General features: G+C 55.9%; 1 protein-coding gene across 2 annotated transcripts in view; it reads left to right on the top strand.

Annotated features, from left to right (window-relative positions):
• The window catches only part of Adgrb1 (adhesion G protein-coupled receptor B1), a 71,982-nt gene extending 59,066 nt beyond the window's left edge, over positions 1-12,916 (top strand). Inside the window, exons 25-31 of one of the 2 annotated variants that reach the window (XM_051159720.1) lie at positions 4,571-4,742; positions 6,372-6,467; positions 7,851-7,890; positions 10,101-10,801; positions 11,496-11,531; positions 11,700-11,807; positions 12,150-12,916. In XM_051159720.1, the coding sequence (XP_051015677.1) occupies positions 4,571-4,742; positions 6,372-6,467; positions 7,851-7,890; positions 10,101-10,801; positions 11,496-11,531; positions 11,700-11,807; positions 12,150-12,347 (1,351 nt within the window). In that variant the 3' untranslated portion in view covers positions 12,348-12,916. Of the gene's footprint in view, positions 1-4,570; positions 4,743-6,371; positions 6,468-7,850; positions 7,906-10,100; positions 10,802-11,495; positions 11,532-11,699; positions 11,808-12,149 lie in introns of both variants that reach the window. The other variant, XM_051159719.1, reaches the window with a different exon arrangement.
• Positions 12,917-13,897: the final 981 nt, after the last annotated feature.

The raw sequence follows: 13,897 nt of genomic DNA on the forward strand, positions 1-13,897 counted from the left end.
CTCTGCCTTGCTCTGTGCCTCAGTTTCTCTATCTGACCTGTAACAAGGTGGGATCCTGCAGAATCTTCAGAAACAGTAATGTTCATTTCTCAAAGAGAGTCCCTCTGCTGGGCTCAGGATGGTGGGAGGGCACCCCAGGCCCAAGGCTGGGAGCGCCTCTTCCTGTTCCCTGAATTCCACAAGAGGCCTTGCCTATCTGGTGCCTTCATCACTGGAGGACAGCTAGGGACAGATGGAACAGGGCTCCTCCCACATTGCTCAGGCACCTACTTTGTGGCTTGTCCTGGGAGTGAGGGATGACATGGGGGTCACTGTCGCCTCAGCCTCAGGGACATGCAGGAGGGGGGTGTCACAGGAAACTGGGGTGGTAGCCTTGCCCTGCCCAGAGTCCTCCCTGTCCAGCCTTCTACAATCCTGCAGCTGGTGTGCTGGTGTCTTTGTGGGGGTCCTGCCCCTGCCCCTCCCCCCTGTGCCTGTCTTGCTTGGTGTCTTTCTCTGTCTCTCACTGTCTCTCTTTTTCTGGCTCCTCCTTCTCTGCCCAGTGACTTCCCTGGGTGCCTGGTGGGCTCTGGCCCTGTTAGAACTCTTGAGTGGGCTAGGGTGCTCTGTCACTGTGCTGAGAGTACCTTTGTGTCGGAGGGCTTGGGCCTGAGTTCTTAGCTGTCAGCTCCAGAACAGTGGGCCAACATCAGAGTCCAAGCCCCCCCCCCACACACATGTAGGTTTAAGTATGGCTGGCATTGTAGGTGTGGAGGTCTCCCTGGACTCTCTAACAGTGACCTGCTTGATTTGCTCTTAGGATAGCCACAGGGCAAGCTTCCATGTCTGTATCCCCTCATATCAGAGCAAACAGAGTGTTTAGGAAATGGAGAAAGCTGGGGGAGCTAGAATCAGACCCCAGGTATGGGTGGCCTGGGCCAATGCCTACAAGGGGAGGCACCTACCCACTCTGTGTGCATGCATAGCATCCTCACACATCCTCGGACACGCATGGGCAGGGCTCCCATGCAGCGCAGCCTGTCTATTTCTGATCTCCTTCTGAGGTCAGCCCATGTGACAACATCTAGTGTGCCTATGTGGGGAGGAGGAAGGATAGCCTCTGCAGATCTCGCTGTTCTCACACATGGAGGCTGAGGCGTGCTGTCAGCCAGCAGATGCCGGCAGCTATGGCCCTGTCCATCCTACTCCCTGCCCTAGGCTTGGGTCCCTTAGATGTCTGAGAGCCTCAGGCTGCCGTCTCTGCTCCTTGCCTCGCGGTTTCGAGGGAACCTGTTTGCTTTTGTTTCAGCCTTTGATTTCACTTGCAGTCAGCTGCCCTCGCCCCCCCACGGGCGTGCCCTCACGTGTGCTGAGTGCGGAGTCCTCTCTGCGGCCGAAGCCACCTCCGACGCTACCAGTAATGCCATGTTAGTGCCTTGTCACCACCTTGGAGCAGCCCTGCATTGGCTCTGCTCTCTCCTGACTCACATTTATTTGTTTTTATGTTTTTCTTTCATTTCTTTCACTTCTGCAGTCCCCTCTGGGTTTCCAAGGCAGCTCTGCCCTCTCACCCACCCTCTGCCTGCAGGCTTGTCTTTCCCGGTTCAAGACGTGCTTGCTATGCAGCATATAAGACACTTGGGAGGCAAGGAGTGGGTCAGCTAAGTAGAATGGGACTGAATCCAGGGACAGTTGGGGTACGCTTGCACTGCTTCCTGATGTTCCCCAAGTCCCCTCAACAATGCTGTCCCATAGCCTGGCCCTCAACCCCCATCTCCACAAGACAAGTGGGTAGCAGCTGGATCCATATGAGTGTGTATATATGAGTGTTTAGGAGAGTATGAGCCTGTTTGCACTGCTCATATGTAAGAGTGGTTGGATATGTATACAGTATATATGTGCCAGTGTGCATAGGGATGGTACCTATGTGTGGGAGTGGGTATGCTTATAGTATGCAGGTGTGCATTGAGGTTCTATATGTGAGAGTGGCTGGGTATATGGACAGTGTGCTTGCTGCACATAACAGTAAGAATGATTGGTATGTGCAGACATAAGGAAAAAGTATGCAAGTGTGAACTTGTAAACAAATGAATGGTGAGCAGGCTGTGTGTGTGTGTGTGTGTGATATGTACCTATAAACATATAGCTGTAAGAATGTAACTGGGTGTGGGCAAATGTGTATAGATGCATATATAACTGAAATGTGTTATACTCTGCGGGTGTATGTGCTGTGTGTCTGTGTGGGTACTCAGGAAGATACAACTATGGGAACAGGGTACTAAGCCCAAGGGGTATTGATCCCCTGACTTGGCTGTGACAACATAGCTGTGTTTTGGGTGAGTGGAGTTCAACATAGAAAGTCCAACCCAAAAGGTCATCTTGTCCAGGCCCCTGCCTCCTTCAGGTCATAGCAATAACAATAGCGCGCGCATGCACGCGCGCGCACACACACACACACACTAACCCTCTTGAGCAGACATTGGAACCCAGGACTCTTGGTGCCTCAGACAGATATTAGACTGACTGAGTAGGTGAGGAGATATGCATGGCTTAGGACCCAACCAAGTAGAGTAGCCTGCTCCCATGCTGGCCCACACTGCTGGGAGCCCCAGTGCCAGCTTTTGGATCAGCAGTCTTTCTGGGTAGAATGCAGAAGAACTGAGGTCCAGCCTGAGCCAACCAACTGAGGGGTCAGGGTTCCAAAGGTCAGACAGCTGCTAGAGATCATAATACCCAGGCCTCAGCGGAGCTCTTCTGCCTGGGATATCTGAGTCCCTGGGGAGCTTGTGCCTCTTCTTCCTCAGGGCTCCTGGGGAAGTGATTTGGAAACTGGTGGCCTGGAGGAGATAGAGAAATGGCAGATCTGCCCTTGGGGGAAGCCAAGGGGTTTCTGCTGATGGGGAGCTCTGTTCTTACGCCAGACGTGGGTGATGTCCTGGCTCAAAGAATGTCTGTTTTGAAGTAGAGGGGAGACGTCACTGGGCCCAGAGCTGTGGTGGTGGGAACAAATCTAGAGCCCCGAGAATGTTCTGCCGGTGACAGGAAGTAATTTACTGGTGGGCCAGCCTGCCATTGTCCTGTTCTAGCTTCAGGGACAGATGAGCTCACAGCCGGAGGTGGGGTGGGGGTGTTGCTGGCTTCTGTAGCCACAGCAGAGGGAGGCCGAGTAGCTGGCACTGTGTGTGGGGGGGTAGCGCTCTACTCCATCCTTGGTCCAGAAGTCAGGGTGGGGTCAGCAAGGACCCAGGACCTGGGGCTTTGTGCCTCACATGGGTCCCCATCTAAGGAGGGGTTGATGGATTGTATAGCTGACTGGAAGCGGGGGCCTATATGAGGTACAGTTTAGGAGCCCATATTTCAGGGCACTGAGGGAAGGGTGGGTCATCAAGTTCATTCCTGGCTTGGGCCTGAGGTGGGGAAGGTGAGCCGAGCAGGGCTAAGAGAGCCAGTCCTGAGTGTCCTGGCTACAGAAGGCTATGCTCACCAAGTGGTGATAGCTGTGGCTGGAGGTAAGAAGGTCCCTGGGGTCAGCATAGCATGGCTACAGAAGGCACAAAGGTAGGCCTGGAAGAGGCCCCAGTAAAGGGCTACAGTAGCCAGCTACATGGCCTCAGAGGCCAGGGAGGTGTTGAGGATGGCTGTGTCCTTGCAAGGCCAGACCCCACATAGGACCCTTGCCAGGGCTGTACTCTTTGGTTTGGTGGGAGTTTGGGGGATCCTCTGCCTAACTGGGCCCTCAGATCCTCTAGCCTCTCCCATCAGCCCTGAGTCCCCTTCTCCCATCTTTGGGAGGGGCAGCAGGATAACCCCACCCACCCACCCAAGGGAGAAGGGAAAAATGACCCTGTCTCCTGGCAATGACAAGGGCTACAGACAGGCCACAGTGGCTCCTGGGAGCCATAGCAGTGTTGAGGTTGGTGTCAAGGTACAATTCTTAAGCACTCACATATCCCCCAGCCTTAAGGCAGCACCATGTTGGCACCTTAGCATAGAGACAAGCTTGGAGGCAGGCGTGCAGGCCAGGTACCGAGGTTGGGCTGCTAGACTCCCTGTGCCAGCCAGTTGTTCCAAGAAGAGACCTAGGGCTGAAGGCAGGGGTGGCTCAGGTCGGGGCCACAGGACGGCGCTGAGCCTTGGGAGGGTACCTGCAGCCTCCGAAGAGGAAGAACACCCTTCTTGTCTGTTCTGTCTGTCTTGGTCTCTCCTTTGACCCTCTGGCCTTGTCCAACTGTCCACTGTCTGTCCTGTCTCTCCCTCACAGTTTCTCTCTCTCCTTCTCTCAGTATCTTGCCTGACTCCTGTCCCTCACAGCCATCTTGTATTGCAGTTGGGGCCCTGAATCTCTGGGCCCAGGGCTCAGGGCCTGGAAGATGGAGTCGGGCTGCCTTGCTCCGTGCATCTCTCCTGTCCCGCTGCCCTTCCTGTCTGTCTCCCTTCTGTTACCTCCTGGACAGGGCCCAAATTTTCTCCCAAAGAGCTCTTCTATTTTGCTGGGTCCCTTCCAAGCCCTCAGGCATGGGGATGGGGGAAAGGGGCGTCCTCAGGAGAGCTGGCGTGCCCATGGGGCCGCCCTGATGCCCTCCATCCCCAGGGCCTCCCTGTGGAGCTCCTGCGTGGTGCTGCCGCTGCTGGCGTTGACCTGGATGTCTGCCGTGCTTGCCGTCACCGACCGCCGCTCCGCCCTCTTCCAGATCCTCTTTGCTGTCTTTGACTCACTGGAGGGCTTCGTCATCGTGATGGTGCACTGCATCCTGCGCAGAGAGGTGGGCGTCCTGGGCCTAGGGTCCACCTGTGTCCCTCAAGGTGGACTTGTGCCCAGCATGTAGCCAGGGTTGTTAGGAATGACCCCCTTTTGGAAGATAGCTTATTTCCCAGGATACCTACCTCATCAGCTATGGGACGTCTGCAGCTGACAGGGCAGAGTCGGAGAGGCGGCTCTAGATGCTTCAAGTATTTTCTGAACCTTTTGGAAGATGAGAACATGAGGTTCCTATCTAACTATGTCCTGATGGCCACCAGCAGGGGGCAGTAATGAGACTAACCGGCTGTCGTGGCCTCAGAGAGGCTGCCTTGTGGATAGAAGTGTATCTTACCTCAGTAGACCAACTTCTGCCCCAGATGGAGCCAGGGCATGGGTAGGGCCTAGAGCCTGCTGCCTCCATTGTCTTCAGAACCTCCTAGAATGCTGCCCAGGGACTTTAAAGGCAGCAGGTATGAAGAAGACATAATCCATTGTAGCCACGGAATCAGGGTAGGGAACCTCAGGTGACAGAAGAGGCCAGGCCAGCAGGGCAGTGAGGCATCCAGATGCTGCTGGAGGAGCACAGAAAGAGGGCTGCCTGAAGTTGCAAAAATGTCCCCACAAAGATACCTCCCGCCACCCCTGTCTGCCTCCCTGTGCTAGTCTTGTGCCACTTAGCTCTGGGAAGCTACTGTGAGAAGCCACCAAGCACCACTGGAGGCTCACAGGGAGAGAAGAGACTCTGAGTCTGCTTGCCCTGGCCACCTAAAGCACCTCACCAACAATCCTCGAAAGCCCCTCCCCCAGGTACCATGACTTTCATCCCGCAGGCAGGTGAAGTCTGGCCTCTAAGGCTACTGAAATACTCTGAAGTCACACTCTTGCTCTCTGCTCCTCCCTTGAGCATTCCTAACTCCGGAACAGCAATTTCAGAGCTCAGCCAGGGAGAGTGAGGCTTCCCCTGCCCAGCATATAAAATAGGAAGAAAGATTGCAAGATCAGCCGGAAGGAGGGGTCTGCAGGACCAGCTGGCTCAAAGTAGGCAGCTCCAGGAAGGTAGCAGGATGGATGTCCGCAGAATAGCAGAACATCCCACTAAGATCTGGCCCTAGGAGTAGAACCTGCAGAAAGCCTTGAGGTCAGGAAGCTGAGACGGACCAACAGCGAAAGGGCGCACACAGTGAGCATGCGAAGTCAGCAGCAGCCCTTGTGTGTGGCTCTCGAAGCATGCCCAGCACTTCACTGCTGTCTTCAGAGGCTGGGCTTTAGGATAATGTTTGATTCGTGTCCTTCCTCACGCTGATTATTCTGGGTGATCGGCCGCTTCTCTTGGTTCTACTTGCCAAGATTTATGCCGGCCTTAGCCTTGCCCATACAGCCTGCCGCAAGGATCAGACTCATCACCTGCAGTCGGTATAGGTTTTTGGGGGTGCAGGCTGCAGCTAGGTGACTGCTTCAGGCTAATGTTCTTAACAGTGGCCTCCAGCCAGCAGGGTCTACAGCTCCTTCTCGGCATCAGGAGCTCCGAACGTCCTCACCTTACATCCTTTCTCCTCCTAGCACGAGGAGTGCTACTGTGCTACCAGGAGGCTTCTTGCCGAGGTGCTGTGTAGGGCCGTGGCTCCCTGCTGACGTGCTTTCCCTCCTTCAGGTCCAGGATGCTGTGAAGTGCCGTGTAGTAGACCGCCAAGAGGAGGGCAACGGGGACTCAGGGGGCTCCTTCCAGAATGGCCACGCTCAGCTCATGGTAGGACTGATCGCCTGGAGACATAAGATGTCCCACGAGGGACCTCTAGGTCCTCCCTGTTCCCAGAGTTCTGCTGTGCCCTGGCAACCCTATTAGATGAATTCTGACCTCGGTTTGTAGTTGGGGAAACTGAGGCCAAGTTGAACTCCTTGATCGAGGGTTTTGAGCTGGGACAGGCTGTTGGTGAGTTGGGTGGGGGCTGGTGTGCGTTCTTGCCTCCCTTAAAGCTGGCCCTTCCAGACTGTGCACAAGCCAACTGTGAGTTAACTCATGCAGATTGCTTCAACTATGGGACCTAGGCACAGTAGCCTCTCAGCAGAGCTCTGGCTCTGTTGGCCAGCCTCTGGCCCCTCTGGCATCACCCATATGTTGTCCCAAGTGTTTAGCACCCCTAGGGGTGAGGCACTAGGGAGCATCTCCGGGTGGTGTCTACACAGGGCCAACCCTCTAGGCCTCAGTGCCACCATCTAGAGGGAACAAGTGTCAGCTGGACGGGTACTTTGTCATCTGGGGACACTGTTTCCCTCCTCTTGATGTTTCTCCTGGCCCGACCTCTGACCTCAGGGGAAGACGGCCACCTTCCCAGCATCTTGGCTCCTGCATTTCAGGGAAAGACCTCCAGTTTGAGATTAAAGGCCAGACTGATTCCCCTGGAGCCCTGTGGCCTCTGGATGGGTCTTGTAGACCCAAGCTCCTAAGGTGGTCCTGGGTCACCACTCTGGCCTCCCCAGCTGCTGTCCTCAGAGATGCAGGGGGGACCATGTCTCTGCTCTAGGGGAGGCTGGTGCTGGCCCAGGTCTGTGTCTGTCCCCTGCTGTCTGTCTTGGATGGAATGGCAGAGGCTCTGGAAGCCCTCGTGGCTGCATGGCTTTGGGGGAGCATGGCCAGAGGGGCAGAAGCCGGCTGCTCCATGATGCCTTGAAGGGACAGCACGCATGGTTGGCCGCACGCCCACGCAGACAGACACAAACACATGCATGGAGATGTGCATATGCTCCTTCATGTAAATGCATACATGTAAACTGACTCATGTGTGAGCCATACAGTGCTCCTCTCAACATATATGTTCATGCTCACACAGTATGCTCCTCTGCATTCACAGAGGCAGAAGCACCACAAACACACAGAGACAGAGCTCACACATGCATGTGAATGCTGACAGACACACCCATGCTTGCACAGACAAGCGTAAAGATGCATGGCCATACCATGTGGCCCATGGACTAATAACGTGGGCTGGGGTTCTTGGTGACAATATCAGCATATCTGTGACCTCTGAGGTGTGGGTGTGGCTTTGGTGGCCCCCATCCTACCAGCCTGCAGCTTGCAGCCCCACCTGCTCCTAGCCCTGCCTTCATCTTGCCCTCGGTCTCTGTCTTGCAGACCGACTTTGAGAAGGATGTGGATCTGGCCTGTAGATCAGGTGAGCGCCTGACAGGTGAGAGCCATGGTGGCCAGTTGGCCTATCTGCTTCTTTCTTTACTCCCAGCATCCGTGTGCCTTACCTGTCCCCATCCCACACCTGCCACCTCATGGCCCAGCCCGGGCCCCCTTCTCCTCAAGGGCCTGTTGTGGAGCCCATGCTGGGCTGGGACCATCTTTGGTACCCCTTCACCTGTCTGTCTCTCCTCTCTCCCCTCATAGGGCAGAGCAGATGGGCTAGTTCTGTGTGAGACTCACCCTGCTCTTGCCTCTGCGTGGACACTCACTGTCACCTGCCTCCTGCCTGCCCTCCCTCAAGCACCCACCTTCTGTGTTGTCTTCGTTCCTTCATTGTTAACCTGGGGTAGGGGAAGGGCAGGCTGCACTTTGAGAACTGGGGGAACCTCTGTGTGGGCAGGAAGAAAACAAGGGGTCAGGAACTGCTACTGTGGTGCTCAGCTAACGCTGAGCTTCCTGGACACAAAGTCAAGAGGGGACTCAGTGCCTCCCCCGTGTTCCATGTGGGCCAAGGGCTAGGGCCATGGCAGACCATCTCTGGCTGTGGAGGGGACATCTGGCTTTGCTCCATCTGGTTCCCAAGTGGAGAATGTCAACTGCTTCCTGGGTGGGATTCCTAGATGAGGTGACTTTGGGATGGGGCAGCAAGATCCTTCCTTGGTCTTCAAGGATCCAGTGCCACAGCCTACCCAAGAGATGACCCTGTGCCCAGCTGTACTGCATAGAGCACTTGGTGCTGTGGGCTGAATGTGGCTGGTGGCCACACCGTGGGTGTCTGTGGATGATGTCCATGGTGGAGCAGAGTCCCTGCTTGGAAAAGTTGGAATGTGAGCAGGCCAAGGAGGTCCTTGAGATGATATTGACCCTTGGAGAGGGGCATACAAATTGATAGGAAAGATGGCTAGGCCACTGCTGGGGTGTTGGTGGATGGCTGGAAGACAATGCCAAGTGTCTTAGGCACTGTATTGTTGCTGTGAAGAGACACTATGACCAAGGCAGCTCTTAGAAAGAAAGCATTAGTCGGGAGCTTGCTTAGTTTCTGTCTTAGTTCATCATCATGGTGGGGAGCTTTGCGGCATGCAAGCAGGCACTGCTACTGCTACCTTATGGTCCATAGGCAAAGAGACCTTGGGCCTTGGATGGACTTATGAAACCTCAAAGCCTATCCCTAGTGATGTACTTCCTCCAAGACCACACCTCCTAGTCATTTTCAAATAATATCACTCCCTGAAGACTAAGAATTCAAATCTGTGAGCTTATGTGGGTCACTCTTATTCAAACCACCATACTGGGTGATAGTATGGAGGAGCCAAAGGTTGTCATTGGAGGTGAGCTGGGAGGGTGAGAGACCTTTGGCCTGGGAAGCTATAATGTTGTGGGTGACCACCGTTGGTAAAATGATAAGAGTTGCTGGTGGTCCCCAAGGCTTGGTGGGCTAGGTGTGACCAGAACTGGCAGTATGCAGACCTGGCCCAGGCTTCCTAAGGAGGGGATGCACCTGGAGAGAGCACCCAGGAGGAGCAGTGTGGATGACCGTGGCCTTGAGGCAGTGCTAGTCTAGTACTCTCCTGGCCAGTGGGGTTGATGGGCAAGTGAGATGTATGGTGAGCCAGCACTCAGGCCAGATGCTGGACAACCTGAGATGGTTAACCCAAGAGAGGTGGCAGAGGGGAAACTTCAGGAAAAGGGACTTTATCAGGGCTCAGGGGCAGTCAAGGCAGGGGGGTTCTTCAAAGGTGTTGGGCTCATGTGCTAGGTCTCATGGTCCTTGGGGCTAATGTGCATAGGCCACGCACACCCTCCTGCAAGGGCTTGTGTGGACCAGAAATACTAGGGCGGGGGGCTAGGGGGCGGGAGCGCTCCTTAGAAGAGACTATTCTTTGCACCTGGAGGTACCTTGTCCTGTGCTTCCAGCAGAGGGCACCCTCACTTGCCTTTCCGACTTGCCATGGTAGGCCACGTGAGTGGTAATCTTTAGTTGTCTTGGGAGGCAGACAGAGATGCCCCGCAGGCCAGCCTCATTAGAAAAGGCAAAGGAACTTTGGCTATCCAAGTGGGTCTGGAGTGGCTGGTGTGGGCAGAGGCCAGGGTGGCAGCAGTGTTGCCTAAGCTGAGGCCCTGCTGCTACATACCACCCTCACCACTCTGACCCCCTCTTCCTATCTGCTGTCTTTTTCCGATGCCCCCCATTAGTACTGAACAAAGACATTGCAGCCTGCCGCACAGCCACTATCACAGGCACCTTCAAGCGGCCATCACTGCCAGAAGAGGAGAAGCTGAAACTGGCCAAGGGCCCACCCACCACCTTCAACAGCCTGCCGGCTAACGTGTCCAAGCTGCACCTGCACGGCTCACCCCGCTACCCTGGTGGGCCACTGCCTGACTTCCCCAACCACTCACTCACCCTCAAAAAGGACAAGGCCCCCAAGTCCTCTTTTATTGGCGATGGGGACATCTTCAAGAAACTGGACTCAGAGCTGAGCCGGGCCCAGGAGAAGGCTCTGGACACGAGCTACGTGATCCTGCCCACGGCCACGGCCACACTCCGGCCCAAACCCAAGGAGGAACCCAAATACAGCATCAACATTGACCAGATGCCCCAAACTCGCCTCATCCACCTTAGCATGGCGCCTGACGCCAGCTTCCCCACCCGCAGCCCACCTGCCCGTGAGCCCCCAGGTGGTGCACCCCCTGAGATTCCCCCTGTCCAGCCTCCCCCACCTCCACCTCCACCACCCCCTCCACCCCAGCAGCCCCTACCCCCACCACCCACCCTGGAGCCTGCACCTCCCAGCCTGGGGGACACAGGGGAGCCTGCGGCCCACCCAGGACCCAGTTCAGGTGTTGGGACCAAGAATGAGAACGTGGCCACCTTATCAGTGAGCTCACTGGAGGTGAGGGTAATTTGGAGTCTGCAGAGGCAAAGATGGGTACCAAGGGCTGGTACTTCCCTGCCCTGTAGGCTCTGGGCATGTCAGAAGTGGTTAGGACTGGCCCGGGTACAGGATCTTTATTCGGTTCAGCCCATCTCATGGTTGATAGAGCAGACCAATAGTCTGTGGTTAACCTACTTTTTATATTCCCCTATGCCTTGTTTAGCCTTTAGGACATGGGACTGAGGACAGGATGGGACCCTTAGGAACCCTCTGCCCTGCCCTAGGATGTGCTGCCAATATAGCCTTCAACCTCTTAGGTGCAGCTGGCACCCTGAGTTTACTGTCCAAGCATAGGGTTACAAGACCCGATCCCCTTGACTTGTATGGCCTGGCTGAGCTAGACGCAGAGGGAAGGCAGGGGCAAAGAGGCCTAAAGGAGGGAGGGGAAGCCTCACTGCTCATAGAGAACTTAAGATAGCCTTGGTAAGGCCTCTGAGACCCCATCCATGTTTCATCATTGTCAGGGGTTTCCCTCTGGCCTCAGCAGACCCTCCAAACCGAGGTGGGCCATGTCCCTAGGGAACAGGACCTCTGTGTGTCCCCTAAAGTCAGGTTGGTATCTCCCCAATTGTCAGGCCAGAGGGCTTGGACTTGTAGTCTGGGCAGTTTTAGGGAACACATTGCCTGTGCACATAACTCCTTTCTCCTGCAGCGGCGGAAATCACGGTATGCAGAACTGGACTTTGAGGTAAGTGCAGGCGCCTCTCTCTGGACAGACAGGCTGGGTGCTAGGGCCATTTCAGCAAGTAGAAGCTGGGGAGGGGCTCAAGCCTGGGGTGGGGCCAACAGCAGGTGGGACAAAGGGGTGGCTGTGGATGCCCATCCTGGCTCAGGACTCGTGGCCCCCAACCTACAGAAGATCATGCACACGCGGAAGCGACACCAGGACATGTTCCAGGACCTGAACCGGAAGCTGCAGCATGCGGCTGAGAAGGAGAAGGAGGTGCCAGGCGCAGACAGCAAGGTCAGGAGGGTGGGCTCTGCTCCGGCCACCATGGGCTTCTGCCCACTTCCTTCACACCCCCACTCACTGGATTCTTTGTTTGGCCATTCCCTGTGCTGTCTGTCCCATCTCAGACATGCAAAGGGCAGGACGGAAGGATCCTAAGCCTGGCTCTGCCTGGTAGGATCCAGACTGTCCTCCCTCACAGTGCTGACCCCATCACAGGCCTGGGCTGTGAGATGCATGGATTGCTGCTCTCTCTCTCTGGGAATCCCGGCCTAAGAACCATTCTCTCTCTTCTCCCTCCTCCCCTGCACCACTCCCATTCGCCTCTGCCCTGCCTACACCGCTGGCCTTGAGTAGCCAGAGAAGCAGCAGACTCCCAACAAGAGGGCCTGGGAGAGCCTCCGCAAGCCCCACGGGACACCCGCCTGGGTGAAGAAGGAGCTGGAGCCACTGCCCCCTTCTCCACTGGAGATGCGGAGTGTGGAGTGGGAGAAGGCGGGCGCCACCATCCCACTGGTTGGCCAGGACATCATTGACCTCCAGACCGAGGTCTGAGCGGGCGGGCCGTGGCCCCGCACCGGGCCAGGAGGTGGGATGCTGCTCTGCCCGTTCCGCCACAGGACGGGCACAGATGCGCTCGAGGTGATGGCCGGGTCCAGCCCCGGCCTCGGCGCTCAGAGGCGGCCAGGCAGAAGGCCCGCGGTGCTGGGACCAGAGCCAGACACAGGACAGGAGGTGGCATGGCCCGCGGGTACAGGGCTCCAGAGGCCAGATGGTGCCTCAGACTCTGCCCTCCTTGGGCAAGCCCGGGCAGGCAAGCGGGCAGCTGTGGACACGGACAGGCCTGGTGTGGCCAGCGTCCCCAGGATGCCCACCTCAGCCACCACTGCAGAGGACTGCCTGTGGCCCACCAGCCTGGCTCCGATTTTTAGACACCCCTACCCCTTGGGAAGCAGCCAGACCCCCCACTCCCTTCCAGGACCCTGGGCCCCTCCCAGACCCAGGCAGAGAGCATGGTCCTGGCCCGGACCCCCAGGGGCAGGACTGAGACCACTCTGGAAAGAAGCGGGGTGGGGAATCTATTTTTTCTCTCCTTTTCTTTTCTTCAATAAAAAGAATTAAAAACCCAACTTTGTACTCATATTTTTTCTCTGTAGCAGCCTGGCCCTACTTCAGTGGTAGGTGGGCAGCTCCTGTCCTGTGCTGCCCAGGGTGTCTGCCCTCTACATGGTCCTATGAGAGTGGACTTAGGTCCATTCTCCACCTCAGGAACACTAGACTCCCTGGCCCCCTGAGTGACCTGGGAAGGGCAGAATTAACATGTAGCAATTTTTAAAACAACTTGAAGTGGTGAAAGAAAAGAAAACAAAATATGGGGTGTAGCTGGACTCCAGTGCTCCCCTCCCACGTGCAATTTCCCTGCGCCCATCTTGGGTACGCCTGCCCCACTGCTTTGATTAACAGCCCAGTACTGAGGATGTCATTCCAGCTTCAGCATTCTTACATTTCCCACAGTTTCCAGCAGGGGGCAGCCTAGGCCACTCAAGGAGTCTGGCTGGGAAGCCAGGAGGTCTCCTCCTTTCCCCTGGAATCCTGGGACTGCACAAACCTGGACCTCCACTGACAGACCCTTCAGATCACAATGTGAGCTGGCACCCCGATGCAGGCCGTTGGCCTGAGGGGCATGTGGAGCCCCTAGCACGCCAAAGAAAGTACTAGGAGCTAGAAGAGGAGTAGTACCTGGGATGGGTCCCTTTTAGACCCTCGCCTGAATCTTCTCCCTTCATTCCTTCACTGTGGTATGTCTTTGACACACTCCCACTTCCCAAACATCCTTTATAGCAGGCAGAGACAGGATAGGGATAGTGCTTGTTGGTAGAGTGACCACAGTGAGCTCGGGTAATTGTGATGGCCATGCACACCCCTTGGGTGCACAAACATGGATGGGTAAATAGTGAGGAGTGACATGTCCACAGATGCCCAGGGAAGGCCATGTAGAACCCAGCATAGACCCCAGCTACAGACCACAAACAACAACAACAAAGGGGAAAAAAAACTACCAATGTTTTGGTGGGATTTGGCCAAATATAATCCAGCCTTGACCA

The sequence above is a fragment of the Acomys russatus genome, chromosome 17 (genome assembly GCF_903995435.1).
Source record: "Acomys russatus chromosome 17, mAcoRus1.1, whole genome shotgun sequence".
Taxonomy (NCBI): Eukaryota; Metazoa; Chordata; class Mammalia; order Rodentia; family Muridae; genus Acomys; species Acomys russatus.